General features: G+C 43.2%; 1 protein-coding gene across 5 annotated transcripts in view; it reads left to right on the top strand.

Moving 5' to 3' along the window:
- LOC121290680 (Down syndrome cell adhesion molecule homolog) overlaps positions 1–23,379 on the top strand; it is a 548,723-nt gene that overhangs the window by 486,137 nt on the left and 39,207 nt on the right. For all 5 annotated transcript variants that reach the window (XM_041211452.1, XM_041211450.1, XM_041211451.1 and 2 more), the window contains exons 23-27: positions 1,838–1,936; positions 4,929–5,117; positions 11,599–11,889; positions 20,912–21,088; positions 21,335–21,365. In XM_041211452.1, the coding sequence (XP_041067386.1) occupies positions 1,838–1,936; positions 4,929–5,117; positions 11,599–11,889; positions 20,912–21,088; positions 21,335–21,365 (787 nt within the window). The remainder of the gene's footprint in view (positions 1–1,837; positions 1,937–4,928; positions 5,118–11,598; positions 11,890–20,911; positions 21,089–21,334; positions 21,366–23,379) is intronic.

Genomic DNA, 23,379 nt, shown 5'->3' on the forward strand with positions numbered 1-23,379 from the left:
TGGGCACTTTTCAGGGCCGAAAGTGACAGCCTTAAGCCCGTTTATGAGTGTGTGTGATATATAGTGCAAAATGATCTGATCAGCGTAGCCATTATCCTGCAGGATGCCTTTGAAGTTCCCTATTTCAGCATCAAGCTTGCATGTTGAGCAAATGGCTCGGGCTCTATTTACAAGGTTGCCAATAAGATCAATCTTATAGCGTGTGGAACTGTAAGAATCCCAACGCATATACTGAGCAGCGAAGGTAGGCTTGCGCTAGACCATGAATCCCCTGGCAGATTTCTCAACTAGTACATCAAGAAAGGGGGGTTCATTTGACTGCTCCATTTCAAAGGTGAATTTGAGCACAGGATGGATGGTGCCCATTAAGACATGTAAAGAAATTGTTACACGCAGCTGCAGATTTAAATATAGCAAAATTAGAGTACGAGAGAAAGCTAGCTAGTGATATGAAAACAGATAATAAGAGTTTCTATAGATATTTTTTTTAAAAAAGGGCCAACAAAGTGAGTGTTGGTGCGAGAGAAAGTGAGTCTGGGGTGTTAATAATGGAAGAAAAGGAGATGGCAGATTAATTAAACAGGTGTTTTACATCAGTCTTCACTATAGAGGATACAAGTAATGTCCCAGAAATAGCTGTAAATCAGAAAATGGAAGGGAGGGAGGAACTCAAGAAAATTGTAATCACAAGGGAAGTGATCCTGAGAAAATTGTCGGAGCCGTGGGCTCACAAGTCCCTGGGTCCTGATGAACTTCATCCTAGGGTCTTAAAAGAAGTGGCTAGTGAGATGGTTGATACATTGGTTTCAATTTTCCAAAATTCCCTAGGTTCAGGGAAGGTTCCTTTAGGTTGGAAAAAACAAATATAAATCCTTTGTTTAAAAATGAAGGGAGACAGGAAGTAGGAAACTACAGGTCAGTTAGCCTAACATCTGTCATAGGGAAAATTTTAGAAGCTATTATTAAAGATGTTATAGCAGGACACTTAGATAAATTCAAGGTAATCAGGCAGAGTCAGCATGGATTTATGAAAGGGAAATCATGTTTAACCAATTGATTGGAGTTCTTTGAAGAAGTAACATGTGCCATGGATTTCCAGAAAGCATTTGATAAAGTGCCACATCAAAGGCTATTGCAGAAAATAAAAGCTCATGGTGTAGGGGGTAACATATTGGCATGGATAGAAGATTGGCTAGCTAACAGGTAGCAGAGAGTAGGCATAAATGGGTAATTTTCTGGTTGGCAAGATGTGGTGTGCCACAGAGATTGGTGCTGGGGCCTCAACTGTTTACAATTTATATGAATGACTTGAATGAAAGGACCGAAGGTATAGTTGCTAAATTTGCTGATGATACAAATTTAGGTAGGAAAGTAAGTTGTGAAGAGGACATAATGAGTCTACAAAGGGATATAGATAGGTGAAGTGAAAGTTCTGGCAAATTGTATATAATGTGGCAAAATGTGGGAGTGTTCATTTTGGCAGGAAGAATAAAGAAAGAAACATATTATCTAAATGGTGAGAGATTGCAGAGCTCACCACTGGGGAGCCTATCAGCAGTAAACACAGGAGAGAAACGGCCTGCGATTGGAGGTACAGCTCCTTGCAGAATCTTTGATTGAACTTACTCCTAGTTTGAACACTGGTTCCGGGGCCATTTACAGAGGCTTGATGGGGGGGTTCGGGGCAGGTTTGACCTGTGGTCCGTAGGTTGGACAAGCCTAGCATTCAAGGTTAACTGATTGCTCTTCCTACCCTATGGAGTTGTACTTATTGTTAAATCAAAGATGATCCTTTCCGTGTTGAACCTAACCTGTTACCATGCTTTTCTACTGACAGTCCCACCAGACCAACCCCGCCTGACTGTGTCCAAAACAACCTCAAATTCCATTATCCTTTCTTGGATACCTGGAGACAACGGTGGGAGCTCCATTCGAGGTAAGAAAGTCCATCATATGTACTACAGATATCTATAATAACCATAACTTGTCTCTGCCCTGGAAATAGAGTTTATGCCATTTGCACAATGTTACTGACTAACTTACATTTGAAGGGCCACCATTGCAATCAAGTCCTTGGCCAGGAGCCCCCTTCCTCGAACATAGGCAAAATGCTGGAATCTATTATTAAGGAGGTTATAGTAGGACATTTAGAAAATCTCAATGCAATCAGGCAGAGTCAACATGGTGCCGTGAAAGGGAAACTTATGCTTGACTGATTTATGAGAGTTCTTTGAGGAAGTAACAAGCAACATGGATAAAGGGGAACCTGTAGATATGGTGTAGACAGATTTCCAGAAGGCATTTGAAAAGGTGCCATATCAAAGGTTGTGACACAATATAAGAGTTCATGGTGTAGGGGGTAACATATTAGCATGGATAGAGGATTTGTTAGCTAACAGGAAACAGAGGGCAGGCATAAATGGATCATTTAAGGCTGGGGCCTTAACTATTTACAATCTATATGAATGACTTGGATGGCAGGACCAAATGTGTGGTTGATAAATTTTCTGATGACACAAGATGGATAGAAAATTTAGTTATGAAGAGGACATAAAGGAGTTTGCAAAGGGATATAGATAGGTTATGTGAGTGGGCAAAACATTGGCAGATGGGGTGTAATGTGGAGAACTGTGAACTTGCCCACTTTGGCAGGAAGAATAGAAAAGCAGCATATTATTTAATGGAGAGAGATTGCAGAACTCTGAGGTACAGAAGGATCTAGGTGTCCTGGTTCATAAATCACAGAATGTTAGAATACAGGTACAATAAGTGATTAAGAAGGCACATAGAATGTTGCCGTTTATTACAAGGGGAATGGAATATAAAAGTAGGGATATATTGCTAGCGATGTACATGGTATTGGTGAGACCACATCTAGAGTACTGTGTCCAGTATTGGCCTCGTTATCTAAGAAAGGACATATCTGCATTAGAAACAGTTCAGAGGTTCACTCAACTGATTCCTGGAAAGAGGGTGTTATTCTATGAGGAAAGGTTGAACAGGTTGGGCCTTTGGAGTCTAGGAGATTGAGAGGTGATCTTATTAAAACAGGTAAGATCCTGAGGGGACTGGACAGGGTGGATGCTAAGAGGATGTTTCCCTTTGTGGGACAAACTAGGACCATGGGACACAGTTTAAAAATAAGGGGTCTCTCATTTAAGACAGAGATTAGGAGAATTTTTTTTCTCTCAGAGGATCGTGAACCTATGGAACTCTCTTACCCAGAGAGCAGTGGAGGCTGGGTCACTGAATATTTTTAAGGCTGCGTTAGATAGATTCTTGATTGACAAGGGAGGCAAAGAGTGTAGGGGGTAGGAAGTAAAGTGGATTTGAAGCCACAGTCAGATCAGCCATGATCTTATTGAATGGCGGAGGATGCTGAGGGGCCAAATGCCCTACTTCTGCTTCTAATTCATATATCTGTATGTTTATATGAATACAGTGGCCCACTCTGCAGTGGAGTAATGGGCAACAGATATATGCCCATTATTTGCTCACATTTAAGCTCTTGGCTTCACTCTGCTACTGTCCAATGGAGTTCACCTAGGAAGAGGAAGAAAAGACTTGAAAGTATTTTTTCTTTATATATCGAGTTACAGAAAATCTCTTGTGTACAATTCTAGTCTCCACATGATAAAAAAAGATATAAAAGCACTTGGGGAGGTGCAAAAATGTTTCACAAGGATAATACCAGAACAGAGAGAATACGCTTATCTGAAAAGGCTGAACAGGCTGGAGCTCTCTTCTTAAAAAAGAGAAGGCTTAAGGGGTGACCGGATAATGGCTTTGAAGACAATGAAAGGGCTCAATATGGTAGATGTAGAAAGATATTTCCACTAGTGGATAGACCAAATCTAGTGTTCATAAATATAAAATAGTAACCAAAAAATCTGATAGAGAATTCAGGAGAAACGTCTTTACTCAAAGCGGGGTAAGAATGTGGAACTTTGTACCACATGGAGCAGCAGACACAAATAACATAGATGAACTTAAGGAGAAGCTACATAAACACCTTAAGAAGAAAGTAGTAGCCGAATATGCTGATGCGGTAGATGAAGGGGGGTGGGAGGAGGCCAGTGTGGGATATAAACACTGTCATAGACCAATTGGGTCAAACAGCCTTAATGCTGAAGATTCTGCATAACTCTGTCATCTGGAATTAGGAACCTACCATGTTTTAGTAAAATAATTTTTCTTTAATGGTACACAACAGAGGAAAATAGACCTGTAAAACCAATGGTTGGATTTTAAGATGGGTTAATACTGCCTCCTAGTGGTGAGTATTCCACAGCCAAACTGTGGGTGGAGGTCAGGTTTTACATGAACTAGCTGGGGCACAGGTTGGCAGGTCACAAATGATAGCAGGTCATGCTATGGGTGCCAGCCCTTGACAGGCTTTCCAGTTGACCATTGAGCAGAGGTTGACCAGGGTATCAATCCTGCTGAATAGCTCCTTTGTGATGCTGCAATCTGGCCCATCAGGGTACAAGAATGAAATGATGAGGAGGGACACTGACAGGTGAAAGATTAATCAGCTCATCTGAATTATTGCTGAGGCCTCCAGTGATCTTGAGTGGCTGTGAGCAATTTGATTATCTCCAAATGAATACATTTACAGTCACTGATGCGGAGCCCTCTTGTTACCAGACCCAATTTCTCAGCCAAATTTATCGAGTGGAACTCCATTATGTGCAATAGGATGGGACTGGAAGAAAAATCTGTCATGTTAAAGTTGGGACATACGAGAGCTAATTGCTATATCATTGTAAAGGGACTAGGGAATCTTTGGCCATTTTTCACATTAAACCTTGGTTTCAGTGATGGATCTATTAATAAATGCAATTACTTTTTCATTTCTTGGAAGCAAATTTCTTGATTTACTGATTGTATGTGTGTGTGTGTGTGTGTTGTAATGTCTCCTCCTTAAGGTTATATCCTGCAGTACTCGGAGGACAACAGTGAACAGTGGGGCAGCTTTCCCATCAGCCCCAGCGAGCGCTCATACCGCCTGGAGAACTTGAAATGTGGGACGTGGTATAAGTTCACATTGACTGCACAGAATGGAGTGGGACCTGGCCGCATCAGTGAAATAATTGAGGCCAAAACCCATGGGAAAGGTACTCGCTGCTTTTTCACAATGGGAAGAATTAGATTCCTGTTTAGCATTCAGCCTTTTTAAGAAATGTATTCTTTTCATGGGATGTGGGTATCACTGGCATGGCCAGCATTTGTTGCCCATCCCTAATTTCCCTTGAACTGAGTGGCTTGCTAGGCCAGTTCAGAGGGCAGTTAAGTGTCAACCACATTGCTGTAGGCCTGGAGTCACATGTAGGCCAGATTAGGTAAGGATAAGCCTTAGCGCCTGTTAAATTAGGATGCCGCTCCTCTGATAGCCTAACGGCAAAAACACTCTGCACTCCTCCAACTTTAGCTGTTTGCACATCCCCATCATTTAACACTTCCCCATTGGCAGCCATTCCTTCATTAGCCGAGGCTCAAAGCTCCAGAATTCCTTCCGAAATCTCTGCACCTCTCTGCCTCTTTCTCCTCCTTCAAGACATTACTTTGACCAAGCTTTTAGTCAGCTGCCCTAATATCTCCTCGTGTAGCTCTGTGTCAAATTTTGTTGAAGAATGCTCCTGGGATGTTTTTGCTATACTAAAGGTGCTATAGAAATGCAAGTAGTTGTTGCCTCTGGAGGAGAGCAAATGATTCAGGATTTCCTGCTGTTGGTACTTCTGCTAGTGAATGGTTAGGACTGGCTCTGGCTGATGCCGCAGACTGTCAAATAAGCTGCTGAGACACAGCTAGACTGGTACATAAAGAACAGTAGATCAGAGGTATTCATAGATTCAGAGCCCAGCATGAGACTGTGTCTTGAGGAAAGGAAAGGATTGATAGGGGAACAAAGTTATATATTCTTACCAAGTGCAGAAGTGCAATGTAGAGAAACCAAATCACTGGATTATATCAGATTTCACTCACTTGCTGGAAGGCCTGTGTAGCTTAACCATGAAAAGGACAGCAGTGAGTAAATTGGTTACCATGTTCAATCTCAACTTCATTTTGGCTACCTCATTTCACCTTCCAGCTGCACTCAAGTTGCTATGGTTACTAAAATGTACAGGTTGTATGGATCAAAAGACTTTACAAGAAACCATAAAATGAATGATTGCCCAGAAAAGTGATTTTAACCATATCCATGCTGAAACAATGGAAAGGCTTTATTCCCACCTTATTGATTTATCCTGGTTTGACTCCTACAAGTGACTGGAGTTACAAATTAAAGGAGAGTATGCTATAGCTCTCAGTCAAGGTTTTCATATCAATGTAGCTTTATCTCATTCTTCCTCGGAGTTTTGTTTTGAGCAGAGATTTTTTTTTTATGGTTCAGTAGCTAAATGCAGCCAGTGGTGAGTCATACATGGTCAGGAAACCTATAGGCTATCCTTAGCCTGTGCTGTTGACAGACTTCACTGCAAAGGGGGGCGGTGGGATGGTGGTGTAGTGGTAATGTTATTGGACTAATAATCCAGAGGCCTAGGCTAATGGTCTGGGGACATGGGTTCAAATCCCACCATGGCAACTAGTGAGATTTAAGTTCACTTAATAAAAACCTGCAATTGAAAGCTAGTCTCAGTAATGGTGACCATGACAAGTATCATCAATTGTTGTAAAAACCCATCTGGTTCACTAATGCCCTTAAGGAAGGAAATCTGCCATCCTTACCTGGCCTGAATGTGACTCCCTACCCAAAGCAAAGTGGCTGACTCTTAACTGCCCTCTGAAATGGCTTAGCAAGCCACTCAGTTCAAGGGCAATTAGGGATGGACAGAAAATGCTGGCCTTGCCAGTGACACCCACATCCCATGAAAGAATAAAGAAACAACAGAGCCTTGATTTCCCTGGGCTATAAAGGTCAAAATTGCTCAAGGATCTCAATCCTAATTGTTGCATTCTCTTGTTTAGCACAATCACACAACAAGGATTGGTAGAACAATAATGTGGGTTATTTATTTGAAGATAGGGTAACTGGAAGGCTATGATAATACATCTGGTCTGTAGTGTTGCTCCTCTGTTCTGTCTACAGAGTACATAGGATTGTCCATCACAACCTGTCTTGTTTTGGATACTGATGGACAGCAGTTTTACGTACACACCTTAAAGATATATCACAACACTAATTACTGACCTGCATTCCCTTCAGCCAATGACACACACGTTGATGTTGGGTGAGACAGCTTGGCTGTGATGTTAAGCTTCCTGACTGATATGCTAACTAGAGTCTACCAGTTGCCTGCAGCCTCATCCTGTTGCTTCACAGTACCTAACTAAAGCTGCAAGAGTTTCTTCTCTTCCTAGTAGGGTGGTCAGATGTCCAGCTGTGTACTGGACAGTCCAGTGTTTAGTCTTGCCACTGACCGGTACTGAATGGTTTCACATCCGATATTTTGACCTGTGGTCTACTTACCTGAGTAAAGCACCGACTTGGGGCCTATGCATGATCTTTCCCCTGTCTGCATCAGCCTCGCTGTGCTGGGGATGCAAGAGTCAAATTTGTTTTGATACTTTTTTATACTTTTTCTGTACGCTCCCCTCTTTATAGTCACTCCCAACACCCCATCACCCTGTCTGTGATGACATCATGCCTGTATGTGATGTTACACCCATATGTACTGAGACATCACCCTCGTACACCATGATATCATCCCATGTGTGATTACGTCACCCACTGTGTGTCCTGTAGTTGTCCAGTTTTGGTGGCCTTCAGCACTGGCCACTCTACTCCATACCATCTGACATTAAATTGTGCAAGGTTTTTTTTGATCTCGGGATGATTAACTCTTGAGAGTTCCTGCTGCCGGGCAGGCTTTAGTTGCATTTCTTGACAATGGTACCTTTCCCATTTTTTCAAAAAGGTAGCACTTTTTCTGGGCTTCACCTTGGATGAAGGGTGTTTGTGTTTTTGTATTTTTCCTCATTCCTCTTCTCTGCACCATGTGACACGCCAATTGCAAAGGTGGGTTTGAGACCCTTCTCTGGCTTCCTCCAATGTTGCTCAACAGCCAGCTGCTAGTACTGAGGCCTGAGTGAAAGGTCCTGAAATATCGTGGAGGCTCTCCCAGTTTTAATAAAGCAACATCGATAAGAGAAGGCCTAACTCCTGGAGATATTGTATAAAGGATTAAACATGGGAGTTTGGGCTCTTACTGCTTAAGATGGCATATGACATAATTTTAAAATACATCTAGTAGAAGGAGCCTAATGCTGGGGGCAATGCAGTCAATCATTTTGTGATTCCCTGGCTCTGACTGAGACAATCAACAAATTAGGACCTGGATGCTAAAATAGGATCCCAGCAGGGTCAGCTGCCCTTCTAACACATATCAGCCAAAGCTCCTGCCGGAATGCTGTGACTGGGGATTCTGCAGAGCTTTATAAGAGATGTAGTCTCCTTGTTATACTGTGGTAATCTGAGGTGCAATACATCTTTAAGAGAATGTGAGCAGATTGACCACGTGACTGTATTACCCAATGGCCGTGTAGTGCAGGCTACAGTGTTAACCAGTAGCTCAGAATAGGGTCTGGTTTGAGAAGCACACTTTGTGTTAGTGCTCTGAAACTTGTGTTAATCAACAGCATGTGCTTCATCTTACTTTGATTTCTGCATCGGTAGTATCTTGTTTACCAACTCACTCACCAGTAGATAGGCGTGCAACTGTGTTCGCTGAGCTAAGTGACCCAACAGAAGGAACATAACATATAGCTTAACAAGAGATAAGAAGCCAGCCTGTGGCCTGGTGATGGGATTCCTAGTCCTCATGTGCCAGAGGCCTGCGGCACAAAGAATTATTGAATCATAGAAGGGTTACAGCTCAGAAGGAGGCCATTTGGCCCATCATGTCCATGCCAGCTCTCTGCGAAAGCAACTCATCTAGTCCGACTCCCCCGGATTTTTCCTATAGCCCTGCAATTTACTTCTCTTTGGATAATTAACCAATTTGTTTTTAAAAGTCACGATTGAACCTGTTCCCACCATGCTGTCAGGCAGCATATTCCAGGGCCTAACCACACGCAGTGTAAAAAAGATTTTCTTCATATTACCATTGGTTCTTTTGCCATTTATCTTAAATTGGTGCCCTCTGGCTCTCGACCAATGGAAACAGTCTATCTCTAGCTACTCTGCCTAGACTCTGTTGTATCACCGATTTTCTGTAGGGTTGGCTCTGTCGAGCAGCACCCCCTGGACCCATCAACTGTTAGCACAGCTTCTAGCCTTCATTGGAAGGTAGGGGCTGACATATAGTCCAAGTGGAGGATTATCAGGATTGCAGGATTGCCCTGGAGTTTTCAGGAATTATAGGCCAATCTCCAGTGCATGAATATTTCACACTGGGGGAAAAAGAATGTTGTTTGACTGGCAGTCAGGAATCATCCAATCAGGTAATGAAGAGTGTGCTGACTTTCTTATTGGTGCAGGAAGTGAGATGGGGGGTGGGGTGGGGACGGGGGGTTGGGGGCTGCATGGTAATGATGGACATGTTGGGCATCCAATGGCGAGCGTGTAGGCCGAAACGGTTGTAGGTAGGAGGTCATGTCAAGAAGCCCTCAGGAATAGAACCAACCAATGTTGGCATTGCTACCCAAGTGCCATGGGCACCTGCATGGCTAAGCTAACCAAATGGAAGGACCTTCCCTTGATCACACCTACACTTCCAGAAGTTCCTGACGGGCAGAGCTATGGATTTTAATTCCTTTGGTTTCCCTTGAATTTTATTCAAAAACCTTGCTACACTCACACAATATGGTGGTGACTTACCCTCTGATTTTATTCCCCTTCCTCCCCCACTTTTTCTGGAAGAACACCCACTGCAACCTTTTAGTGTTGTGGTCTAATAGTTATATTTCCTGCTGTTTTCTCTGACCTCAGAGAGAAACCATCATTTGGCAAGCACAGTTGTGGCTAAGAGAAATTCCCTTCTAAATAGGATCTGCCTATTTACAGTAATGAGATCTCAAGGAGCATGTAGCTCTACATGGATAGTACAATGTACACTGCATCATATGTATCCTTATAAAACAGCATATCATATTAACTTACTGCCTGCTATTATGATAAAGAGTACTTTCAGAGTTGCCATTAACTTTAAAAAATAAATTATTACAATGTTTGTTTTGCTGTCGTGCAGACCTCCACAGCTGAACATCCCCCAGGATGTTGTAGCCCAGTTGTAATGTTATTGGATCCAGAGGGCCAGATTAATAATCATGGTAATCGTTAACACCATGGTAAACATAGAAACATAGAAAATAAGATCAGGAGTAGGTTATTCAACCCTTCAAACCTGTTGTGCCATTCAATATGATCATGGCTGATTCTCTATCTCAACACCATACTCCCGCTCCCTCCCCTTACCTCTTTGAGAAATTTGAATGTTTTTTGGAAATAAAAAGTCAGTATCAGTAAAAGTGGCCATGAAGCTGTCAGATTGTCATAAAAATCCAACTTCAGTATCCTTCGGAGAAGTAAAGTTTCTCATGTTTACCTGGTCTGGGCTTATATGTTACTTCAGTCCTACAGCAACATAGTTGACCCTTAAGTGCCCACTGAAGTGGCCTGGAAAGCCTGGTTTCTATAGGTGGGCAACAAACACCGGCCTTGTAGGGTTGCCAACTGTGTTTAAATGCACTCCTGGAGGCTTCATCACATGACTTGCCCCTAACGCTCTTGCCATTAGTTGGCCAACACAGCTGGCCTTTTGACTGCCTTGGAATGCAAAAAGATTCATTATCCAATTGGACAACACTTGACTGTCAGCCAAACAGTACCCCCCCCCCCCCAACCCCACCCACATTTTCGATATTTGTATATCTGGAAAAGAGAAATGTTCAAAGAAAAAGACAAAAAACATCTTTTTAAATCCCCTATGATTTTTCTCCAGGGTCGCACACAGCGGTGTCCTGGAGATTGATGTTCAATTCCTGGAGGATTGGCAAGCCTATAGCCTTGCCAGCAATCCCAAGAATGAATTTAATAAAAATTTTGGACTCAGTTTCAGCCATAAACTGTTACAATTAACTGATGACCTGCAGAACTCAGAGGGAAATCTCTAGCGGGGTCTCTGATCCACTAGTTCTGAGCTGATGCTGTGATTGTCTCTTGCCTGCGCAACTCGTAACCATTACTAAGAGTTGACCTTGAAGAGGTTGTCCTCAGTCTGTCTTTGAACTAAGGTAAAGAGTTGAAAGGCACCAGCTTTAGTTTTGGTTGATCCCACAGGAGCCCTTATAAAATGCGATGCTTGTTCAGTGAAGTAGAAACTGAAAAGCAGTGGGTTTATTTGAAAGGAAGATTCACTCCAATTGCTACTGAACCCTTTCCTGAATACTTGGTCCTTTTGTAATGTAAGACAGCCCAGCAGCATGTATATGAAGCAACAAACTGCCACATGATACAGGAGGACTGAGCTTTCAGTAGCAGTGAGTTGCTATGTATCTGCTAAGCTGCTGTATAAGGAAGGGGCAATAATTACTCGTAACAAATGGCTGGGAATAATCTGTTAATGTTAATTATGAGACATGTGTTCCACTTTGCAGAGCCACAGTTTGCCAAGGAACAGGATCTGTTTTCCAGCATTAATACCACAAGAATCAGGCTTAATCTCATTGGCTGGATTGACGGTGGCTGTCCAATCACCTTGTTCACTCTGGAGTACCGGCCTTTTGGGACGACAGTCTGGACTACAGCGCAGCGGACAACCCTGTCCAAGTCCTATATCCTGTATGACCTGCAGGAGGCCACGTGGTATGAGTTGCAAATGAAGGTGTGCAACAGCGCAGGCTGCGCAGAGAAGCAGACGGAATTTGCCACCCTCAACAATGATGGGAGTAAGTACCCAGAGACAACTTTGAGATATTTGCTTTTGGACCGAGGGAGGGAACTCTGATCTTGAATGTTGGTGTGACAAGTTCACATGATGGAGATGGAATTGGGAGAGCAAACTGTGCTTTTCTGTTCTTTAGGCCAATTTCCTTGCTGCGCATTCCCAACCCACAATAAAAGGTTTAATTTTGGTTATTCCCTGAAACTTAAGTCACCCACTTCAGGGCACAAATAATAGGGGGAGGTGATGGCGTGGTGGTATTGTTACTGGACTAGCACTCAGGAGACCCAGGCAGATGGTGGAATTTGAATTCAGTAAAAAATAATCTGGAATTAAAAGTCTAATGATGACTATGAAACCATTGTCGATTGTCGTAAAAACCCATCTGGTTCACTAATGCCTTTTAGGGAAGGAAATCTGCCATCCTTACCAAGTCTGGCCTACATGTGATTCCAGGCCCACAGCAATGTGGGTTGACTCTTAAATGCCTTCTGAATGAAGGATGGGCAATAAATGCTGGACTAGACAGTGTTGCTCACATCCAATGATCAAAAAATAATTTCTCCGGAAAGGGTTACATATTTTTTAATTATGAAAATAAAAAGAATTGGTCCAACTTCCGGGGAGTCCCATTGCTTTCACTAGGAATCTAATTCCAGACACAATGCAATAATTTGTGCATAGAAGTTGCTTTGCAACACACAACTACGTTAATCCCATTCAACAATTTGATAATGAGCTTAGGCTCCAAGCCCCCACTGAGGAATTGACTGCCGCAGGGATCGTCAGCAATTAGGTGGTGGGGAGCTTGCACTTTGTTGAGGACTTAAGGAAACTTGTGCACGTTTTCTGTGCAAGCTTCCAGTGTGCCGCATGCTTATTGTCAAGGTTGAGCACAACAGGCACAGAGTGGCTTTAAGCCTCCACATCCACTAATACTGACCTTCGACCCGCCAAAGTTTTGTGTGCCCCAGGCTATTGGTCCCTAAGTAAGTACTCAGTATGGCTTTCAAAAAACCCATTGCTTTGTCTTACAATTTAAGAACAGTCTCAGGTATTCGTGCCACTAGCAGTGGGGGACAGCAGTTTCTGATTGGTTCTGACAAGCTCCAGCCTCACCTTCCAATTGATGCTGGCAAGAGGCAACAGATCAGGAAATCTTTCAAGCCAACAACATGCTGTTTGCTGTGCAGCCATTTTCAATGCATCACACGTAATTAGTTACATGAAGACTTAGCTTTCTGTACTCGACTGCAGATAAGGGAGGAACAGCAGTGTCAATACCCCTCCCTGCTCAGAACAGAATAAGACTTTATATTCAGCAACAGCCATGGACAGATATATTTCAACCGCAAGGTCCAACAGTTCCATTATTGAGTGTGATAAAGTCACCGATAAATAAAATTGTTGTTAAGTGGGGCTTGATCTTTGAAATGGAAGCAGGAAACAGAAGACGGGTTTGTTTTTGTGTCAGAAACGGGCCTCCTGTGGGAAACTGATTAAAGTTAAGATTGGTGCAGGGGTGAGCCATTAACCTCCTGCCTACTTAGAGCCATCCGGGGCAGGAATGGAGATGAGGCAGATGAACTCATTTAGACATCCCACGGACATCTATTACTGAGGTGGATTGTTGTCCTGAGGAATAAATCTGCTGTGTCTGTCAAAGCCCTCCAGTGCACCAGAGGGAGGCGAGATTTCATAGGGGAGCTGGAGAACTGGCGCCCAGTGCAGGGCATCTCCCTCGCTTCAAGGATGTCAACCTGCATCTCATGTTAGAGAAAAGAGGAAGATCCTCTCCAGCAGAGTAGCAGGTGCAGACCACCTCATTGTGCATCATCTCCCTCCACCTCCCCTTCCTTCCCTTCCATCACCCCCTGCTCCTGCTCCTCGTCTGATGAGCCGTCTCCTTCCAGGTGCCTCACCATCCTCCTCAAGGCCCACACCTCTCTGGAGGGCCAAGTGATAGAAAGTGCAACAGACTACCACTATGGCCCTTGTAGGAGGGTATTGGAGGGGACAACACAACCAGTATAGACATAATTACCTCAACTTCATTTAGCTGCCTCTACTCCATATTCCTTATCCAAAAATCTATCAAAATCAGTTTTGAAATTCATCAATTGACCTAGTGATTTTTGAGGGAGTTTATAGGTTCAAGCCCCACTCTAGACAGCAGTGGAGATGAGAGCTCTGGGACAACACCCAGAGATATCCCCTTCCGATGGGAAAGTAGTGGTGACCCCAAGGCCTCCATTGCATCCAACTGTTTTTTCTAGTAGGAATTGTGATTCAGGCTAACGACCTGTCCATGTAAAAAAGGGACTTCATGATGGAAATAACCTAGAACATGATCTGTTGGGTGCAAAACTGGTGGGAGGAATATGGGTTGCCCACGTGCTGTTAGGCATGAAAGAGAAATATTTATTATAATATCTAAACTGTTTTGGATTCCAGCCAGTACACTCTCTTACAACAGTGCTTTTTCTTATTTGTGAAGGATCATTTTTATTATCAATAGATGTTTTGGCAGTAGCACTGATGTTGACACAGATTCTTCACTCCATGGGATCAGAAATCTGTTCCTTTTGGCAGTGCATGAACATTTAATTTGAATGTGTTGTTACTGTCATAGTAGTGCAGTAACGCCAAAAAACGCATAGATGCACAGGGAATGAAAGGAGACTATCCAGATTTGCCATATGAACTTCAGTGTAGTGAGCACACCCTTATATCTTCTTCAGTTCTCGCCCGAAGACAAGTCCGACCCACAGCACCACAACCTCCGACACAGATAGGGCAAGGAGGCATATCCCAAATCCACTCCAGCTGAAATGGGAATCACACACTGCGCTGCTGGCATCAATCTGACCCACACTGGCCTTCCAGCCAACTGTGCCAACCGGCCCTCCTGAGGAGTCAGAGTTGCTGTAGCAACACACACTTTTCCGTGCATGTTGTAGTCCAGAGCTCTGCATAGTGATTGCAGAGGCTCCAATTTTCTTTCCTTCACATGGCACTTGCTATTGTGTATGTTGAAAGGATTTACAGGTTGATACTCAACCTGTTTGTTTCTGTTATGAACACACCTTCCGTGGTCATCAATTCCTCAAGTGAAACTTGAACCCCGATGTTCTGGTTCAGAGGCAGGGACATTACCTACTGTGTCACAAGATCCCCTCCCTGTGTACAATTATGCTGCGCATGGAAGCATCCAAAAATGCAGTTAAATCGCAAACTTCGGGTGGTTCTGCAAGGGTTTCACCAATAGTTACTCAGAAAAAGTTAGAATAATTAGAATGCCTTCTAACGTCTGGGTAACTATTGTAAAGACACAGGCTGACCCCATGGGACCCCTCCCACACCCCTGATGCACCCCCCAGGACACCACCGCCGCACCCCCTGACAACTGACATGCCCCCCCCCCCCGGCTGATCTCCAACACCCCTAACCTCCAAACACCCGATCCCCCTCACCTCCGAACCCCACTACCCGCCCTCAGACAGCCCACACCACTCCAAACACCACCCCGCTTACCTCCGATCCCTCAGCCCCCGACCTCTGAATCCCCACCCCCTCGACCTCTAACACCAACCACCACCCCTTCCCCCAGACTTTTGACTGACCTCTACCCCTGACCTTGAACCCCCACTCCCCCACTTCCCAAGGATTTCTGACTCAACCCCCAACCAACCCACCATGACCTCAGACCGCGCCCCCCACGGACTTCCGAGCACCCCTCCCCCCACCATACCTCTGACTGACCTCCCACCTTTCTACGGACCTCCATCTGACTCCCCCCCACCCCTCCAGATCTCCAACTCACCCCCCAAAGACCACCCCCAACCCCCCAATTCCTATCCACTTAACTTAAACGCTAACCTTCTCCCTTGCCTGTCAATTTCCCTGGCACTTTAAACTTACCTGCTTTACAGCAGCAAGCGCCATATAAAAGGAGGCATGGCCTCCTTGAATTCACTGGAGCTACACTTGGCTCGGTCCTGCGCAGAGTCTTTCGACGCAGGCCCCGAGCAGCGCCGGCAAACGGAAGTGTCAATGTAATTTTCAAACCCAGGTAAGTAGGTATTTATTTCTTCTAGTTCCTACAGGCCAGCACTTCCCCACGCTAGTCGGAAGTTATGGCCCATTGTGTATCCCCTTGACTTCTGCAAATGCATCACCTCCCATTCTCCAGATTGAATTCCATTTGCCGCTGTTCTGCCCACCTGATTGTATCTTCCTTGAGTCTGCAGGTTTCTTCCACATGCTTAACCACATGGCCAATTTTTGTATCATTTGCAGACTTCTTAATCATGCCCCCTACGTTTAAACCTAAATCAGTGATATGCACTGTGAACAGCAAGGGAATGAACACTGATCCCTGTGAAATCCCTGGAAACTATCTTCCATCACAAAAACACATGTTGACATTACCTTCACTTCTGCCACTGATCCAATTTCACTTTTCCTTGAACTTGTAGGCTTTTATTTTTCTGACCAGTTTGCCATGTAAGACCTTGTCTAAAACCTTGCTAGAAACCATGTGGACTATATCAAACGTGCTACTCTCATCGATTCTGCCTGTTAGCACTTCAAAAAATTCAATCAAGTTAGTCAAGTTAGTTCCCTTAACAAATCCATGCTGATCTTCCTTGATTAATCCCTGCCTTTCTAAATTATGATTTATACTGCCCCTCTGAACATTTTCCAACAACTTTCCCATCACTGAAGTTAACTGTCTGGCCTGTAATTACTCGGACTATCCCTTTCTCCTTTTTTAAATAATGGTACGATATTAACTGTTCCCTGGAACCTCACCTGTAGCCAGAGAGGATTGGAAAATCTTGGTAGGAGCCTCATAGTTTCCCCCCTTGCTTCCTTTAACAGCCTGGGATATATTTCACCCAGGCTTGGTGACTTATCTTCTTTCAAAGCCCCTTAATATTTCCTCTCTCGTGTTTATTTCATCCAATATTTCATACTCCTCCTTATCTACAATATCTGCACTGCCACTGTTTTTTGAGAAAAAGATGCAAAGTAAGCATTGAGAACCATGCCCACATCTTCCACCACCTCACATAAGTTAAAAGCAAAATACTGCGGATGCTGGAAATCTGAAACAAAACCAGAAAATGCTGGAAAAGCTCAGCAGGTCTAGCAGCATCCATGGAGAGAGAAATAGAGTTAGTGTTTCGAGTCGGTATGAGTCCATACAGACTCAAAACGTTAACTCTGCTTCTCTCTCCACAGATGCTGCTGGACCTGCTGAGTTTCTCCAGAATTTTCTGGGTTTTTTTTTCCTCACACAAGTTACCTCCTTGGCCTTACCCTTTCCTCAGTAATCCCCTTAGTCTTTATGTATTCATAAAACATCTTTGGGTTATTCTTGATTTTGCTTCCAATATTGTTTCATGTTCCCTCTTTGCTGCCCTAATATAATGAATTTCGCCCCAACATTTTACACACTCCTCCAGGCTTTGTGTAATATTTAGCCCTTAGTGTCTGACATGAGTTTCGATTGCCTCATCCTACCCTGTATGCTTCTCGACATCCAGGGAGGCACTAGATTTAGGGACCCCACCCATTTTCTATGTGGAAACATATTTGTTCTGAGCTCCCACTATCTCCATCTTGACTGCCTCCCACTGCTGCAATACTGCTCTGTATGTTGACCTGACCAAGAAATAAAGTAGCTCATCGATTCAGGTCAGGTCTTGTGTTTATTCAGTCCACTCTCAGTAAGATTGAAGAAGTGTGAAAGATAAGAATGTCTGCTTCGGATTACAACAGGGTTCTGTTGTTACATTGCAAGTCATGCTACCATACAATGAGATACAGGGCAGTGTGAATCAACCTCCATAAAAGTTAGATGCTTAGGCCACTTACAGGAGTGACTGATACTGCTGGACTTGAGAAGGTATCATCATCAAAAGATGATCATCTTAAAATATCAAGTGTAAAACACCCCTGTGTAAATTGAAAGGCAATAATGAATAATGGGTAAATTAGTAAGCGTTTCTATAAATATTTAAATCAGAAAAAAGGTAACAAAGTGAGCAAACAAAGTGAGGAGGTGGCAAGTGAATTGAATAGGTATTTTGCATCGATCTTCACTATAGACGATACAAGTAACATCCCGGAAATAGCTGTAAGTCAAGAAATGGAAGGGAGGGAGGAACTCAGGAAAATTACAGTCACCAAGGAAATGGTATTGAGCAAATTGTTGGTGCTGCGGGCTGACAAGTCCAGGTCCTGATGGATTTCATCCTAGGGTCTTGAAAGAAGTGGTTAGTGGGATAGTTGATGCATTGCTTTTAATTTTCCAAAATTCCCTAGATTCAGGGAAGGTCCCATTAGATTGGAAAATAGCAAATGTAACTCCTTTCTTCAAAAAGGGAGGGAGACAGAAAGCAGGAAACTATAGGCCAGTTAGCTTAACATCTGTCATAGGGAAAATGTTATTTTAAATGAAAATCAAGATGTTATAGCAGAGCACTTAGAAAAGTTTAAGGCAATCAGGCAAATGCAACATGGTGTGCCCAGGGATCAGTGCTGGGGGCCTCAGCTTTCTACATTTTATATAAATGACTTGGACAAAGGGACAGATGGTGTGGTTGATAAATTTGCTGACGACACAAAGATAGGTAGGAAAGTAAGTTGTGAAGAGGATGTAAGGGGGCTACAAGTGACATAAATAGGTTGAGTGAGTGGGCAAAGTCCTGGCAAATGGAATATTATATGGGCAAATGTGCAACTGTCCATTTTGGCAGGAAGAATAAAAAAGAAGCATATTATCTAAAGGGAGAGAGATTACTGAGCTCTGAGATTCAGAGGGACCTGGGTATCCAGGTTAGGCTTGTATCCATTGGGCTTTAGAAGAGTAAGAGGTGACTTGAACGAAACCTTTTGACAGGGAGGATGTGGAGAGGATGTTTCCTCTTATGGAAGAATCTAGAAAGAGGGATCATGGTTTAAAAATAAGAGGTCACTCATTTAAGACAGAGATGAAGAGAAATTTCTTCTCTCAAAAGGTTGTGAGTCTTCGGAACTCTGTTCCTCAAAAGGCAGTGGAAGCAGAGTCTTTGATTATTTTTAAAGCAGAGCTAGATAGATTCTTGATTATCAAGGGGGTGAAAGGTATCGGGTTAGGTGGGAGGTTACAATAAGGTCAGCCATGAGCTTATTGAATGGCGGAGTAGGCTTGAAGGGCTGGGTGGCCTACTCCTGCCCCTAGTTTGTATGTTCGTATGTCCGTATGTTCATGGCTCATCTTATATATGTTACACAAGCTGCATTTATTAAACTGAAAGTATTAAATGCAGTAAATGTAGATCTGCAAGAACACTCTTTCTTCTAATGACCGACATTCCACCCAGGAAATAAGGGATTTAAACTTAGCTTTTCAAGTCCTTTCAATGATAAGATTCCTTTAATCCACACCCAGAGCTTAAATACTGTTAATTAGCTTGTGTTACTATGGTGACTAGAAATGAAACTAAACTAGCTTAAATGCCAACACACTTACAACGCTCCTTAAGTACTGAACATGATTCTTTGCACTTGAGAATATGGTTTAATTTAGCCTATAAATGATTAAACCCCATTCATCTCAGATTATTACATTATTTGAGACACCCTCATCCATATTGGTGGATTGTCTTCATTCTCAAGGATATTTTAAAATATTAAATAACATGAAAATACAAACTGTTATCTAAATGTTAAAAACATACTGTCTTTATCACCACAAAAGTTTATAGATCTGATCTCCTCATATGTAAGCTAAAAATTCCAGAAAATTTGAATTGCTGAAAGGAGACATTTTGTAGAAGCTTTTCATCTTGCACTCATCAGGACAATTGCAAGGATACCAATGTCAGGGGAAGCAACAACTTTATGCTGTATGAAAAGAGATTGGTTGGCATGTGCACTCTGATTGGTAGAGACATTGCCTTGGAGAATTCACCAGTTAATGGTGACTGACTGTTAACTGCCAAGCATTGTCTGAAATTTTAAACCAGGCAGCTTGACTCTGATTGGTCAAGGCATTACCCTAAGGAATGAACCAACAAATGGCTATCACTTATTTTGGTCAGCTGAAACAGGTGCAATGTGTGTACATGTTCTGCCTGCAAAGAACAGAGCCCTGTGTATTAATATATGTAGCGTGCAGTACATGCGTACATCTCATACTGTGAGCCCAACTGACACCCTTAATTGATTGTCAGCATAATTTTTAGCATTGCTGAGGATAATTTAGCAAATGTTGTTCAATCACGGAATCACATCTAATGTTGGACACCACATTTTGAGTTTCTCAAGCACGGTCTGGTTGGGTACAGTCTGTACCTTGCCCATTGCAAACAGTGGAAGGAACATGCTGTTTGGTACAATCCACCACTCTTTGGGATGTACGGCCTGCATACCTAGCATCACATTGGTACTGAAAGTAACATACAACATTGCTCATTTGTGTGATAGGCAGAATGTCTTTTTAGCTTGCCGGCAGCATCCTGTTAGTGGCGAATACCACTCGTGTTGCTACTGCGCAGTAGCAGCGTGAAACAGACAGCTTCACCTGTTTTTGCCCAGTCTACCTCAGATTACTCTGAAAGGGCAAGGTATTTCAAAAGATTCAACTAACAGATGAAGCTAGCATTTTTACTCTACTCCAAAAGGATTCCAAAACCCTTAATCCCATTTAGCTAACAAAATTCTACCCAGCTCAGTCTTAAATTTTCAACTGACCCATCCTTAATATATCCTTGAGAGATTTCCACCATTCAAGAAATGCTTCCTGACATCACCTCTGAATGACCTATTTTTAATTTTAAGGTTATGCCCCCGCCTTGTTCTGCACTATTCCTCCCCCACTCCGTGTTATGCTTTGATATGTTAACAGGGTGATGAGATGCTGAGTAAGTGGATTATTTCTGACCAGAAATTGCCCTTTTTTTAATTAAAAAAAAGCCCAATCTTATAACACAATACCACAGTGAATAAGTAATATTGTGTCTTTAACTACACAGGTACAATCCCGCCACTGATTAAATCAGTGGTCCAGACCGAAGAGGGAATAGCAACCAATGAGGAACTGAAGATGCTGGTGACCATCTCCTGTATTCTGCTGGCTGCCTTGCTCCTGTTTGCTCTGCTTCTGGTTGTTCGAAGGCGAAGGAGGGAGCAGCGCCTGAAAAGATTGAGGGGTTAGAAACATTTAAAAAGGCTCACGGGATACTTTGGGTTTAACACATGAATCCACACTCTCCCCTAACTCATCATTTGAAGATGGCACCAGCCTTGATTTCTTTCATCTGATTAGCAAAGTTATGAGTTTTTGTTGCCAAGTTAAGCTGTCACACAGTATAGCACGGCCACCATTGTACTAGCTCAAGGTTATTATTTTAACAGTTCGAGACAGGCACACTAATGAGTATCTTCTTTTCTTCCAGATGCTAAAAGCCTGGCTGAGATGCTGATGAGGTAATGCACTGTGATTTTTCAGTATTTGCTGTGGGTCATGGTGTAGAATGTCAACGGTGTTTTAGCCCCCATTTTCTGCCAGTGTTTAAAAGGGGCAGTTTCAAAGTTGGACCTGAATGGGCATAAAGGTGGCAGAATAGTCAATGAGCCATGGGTGCCAAGTGGGCACATTGTAGCAGCTTGCCATTTCTGGGCAAGAGAGCAGGAAACCAACTCGCATCCACATTTGAGCTGGCTGGCAAGGTCAGGCCTGTGATGATGATGCTGAGCTGGGTTGTTTGGCAGGGTGGGCCTCAACTGAGGTGTTAGCAGTCCCAGATTTTTTTTTTGCGGCAGTGCAGTGGACCAGTAGGAGTTTGCTGTGGCATTTTGGGTGAGGCCTTGGGCCCAATGGTTACAGCTTGGTTGAATTGGACGGAGAGCGCCTGATGCCTCATCTGCCCATTTGTGCCTGAAAATTGCCATTGGGGTCTGACACTTGGTGCTGGACTCTAAAAATGCATTTTTGAGCAGCGCCCAGTCAGCTTCAGGTGGACAGACTGCTCGCCTATTTGCCAAGCTGCCTGAAAATTGGATCAGGTGGATGCTAATGGGGCAGCCTATTTGCCCCTCCCACTTGCCCTCCGCTTCCACCCCTGACTCACCGCCACAATTATCAATTGCTGGCAACCTGTTTTTCAGATGGGGAACTGGCGGCCTGTAGATAAAAATCACTCCCAAATGTTGATTGTAGTAGACAAGGTAAATCCTCTGCTCCCTACTTGCAATGAAGTGGTAAATACATTATTTACATAAGTTAACGGCATAGAATCTACAGCTGGGAAATAGGCAACTTGGGGCAACATATCTAAACCCGTGTATATGTATCCTACAAGCCTTTACCCATCTTACTTAATCTCATTCTATCAGCATAGTCTTCCATTCCCTTTTGCGTTCATGTACTTGTCTATACTTATATTTCAGCACAGAAAGAGAATAGAGGGACCCCACCACAGGCCGAAATTCAGTCTACTTTGATTCACTTTTCAATTCTGAGTTTCTGGTTTGTTTTAAGTCAAAGAAGTGGACCATTCTGACGACTGGCTTGTGCTTTTTCTTTGAAAGGACTGTTTCCTTTGTGAATTTCTCCATTTCCCTCTTAGGTTTCTTTTAATATTAGTTCACTTCCTTTCTCTAAGCATATTTTGGATTCTGAGCCGATCGATGTGTGTTGTTCTAATGACCCTTGACATGTATGAGTTTTTCCTTCTCTCTCTCGTAACCATTCCTGCTGCTCATTGGACCATGATGTTCTATGGCAGGGCATCGAATGACATCTGCCATGAGTTAGACTTGCCGTTGCATGTTTTTGTGCGACAAGTTGCTGAAAGTGCAAACTGATAAAGCTGCAGCAAAGTGAAGAGGGCATCTGGGACCAGACTGAACAGAACAAGTAACCACTTAGCCAATTAGATTGCGAGATTAACAACGTGGATTGAGAAGGAAGTGATTTTTTTATTCTTTCACAGGATTTGAGTGTTGCTGGCTCAGCCAGCATTTGTTGCCCATCGATAATTGCCCTTGAGAAGGTTGTGGTGAGCTGCCTTCTTGAACCGCTGCAGTCCATGTGGTGTAGGTACACCCACAGTGCTGTTAGAGGGGGAGTTCCAGGATTTTGACCCATTGACAGCGAAGGAACAGCAATATAGTTCCAAGCCAGGTTGGTGTGTGACTTGGAGGCGAAGTTGCAGGTGGTGGTGTTCCCATGCAGCTGCTGTCCTTGGCCTTGGTTCGCAGGTCTGGAAGGTTTGTAAATTAGAGTAGATGAATTCAGTGTCAAATCAGGTACAGAAAGAGAAGTAAAGCAAGGGAAAGTAAGATTGGATTAAGGAAGAGATATAAAAGGAACAAAAGAAAGGTTTAAAAAAAAATCTCCAACAACAATTAAAACCTGAAGAAATGAAACACTACTCAGTGAGAGAGAGGTTCATTGGCAGTAATTGACATTTAGAACATCATAAAAGGAATCTCTGGT

Source organism: Carcharodon carcharias, chromosome 18 (genome assembly GCF_017639515.1).
Source record: "Carcharodon carcharias isolate sCarCar2 chromosome 18, sCarCar2.pri, whole genome shotgun sequence".
Lineage (NCBI taxonomy): Eukaryota > Metazoa > Chordata > Chondrichthyes > Lamniformes > Lamnidae > Carcharodon > Carcharodon carcharias.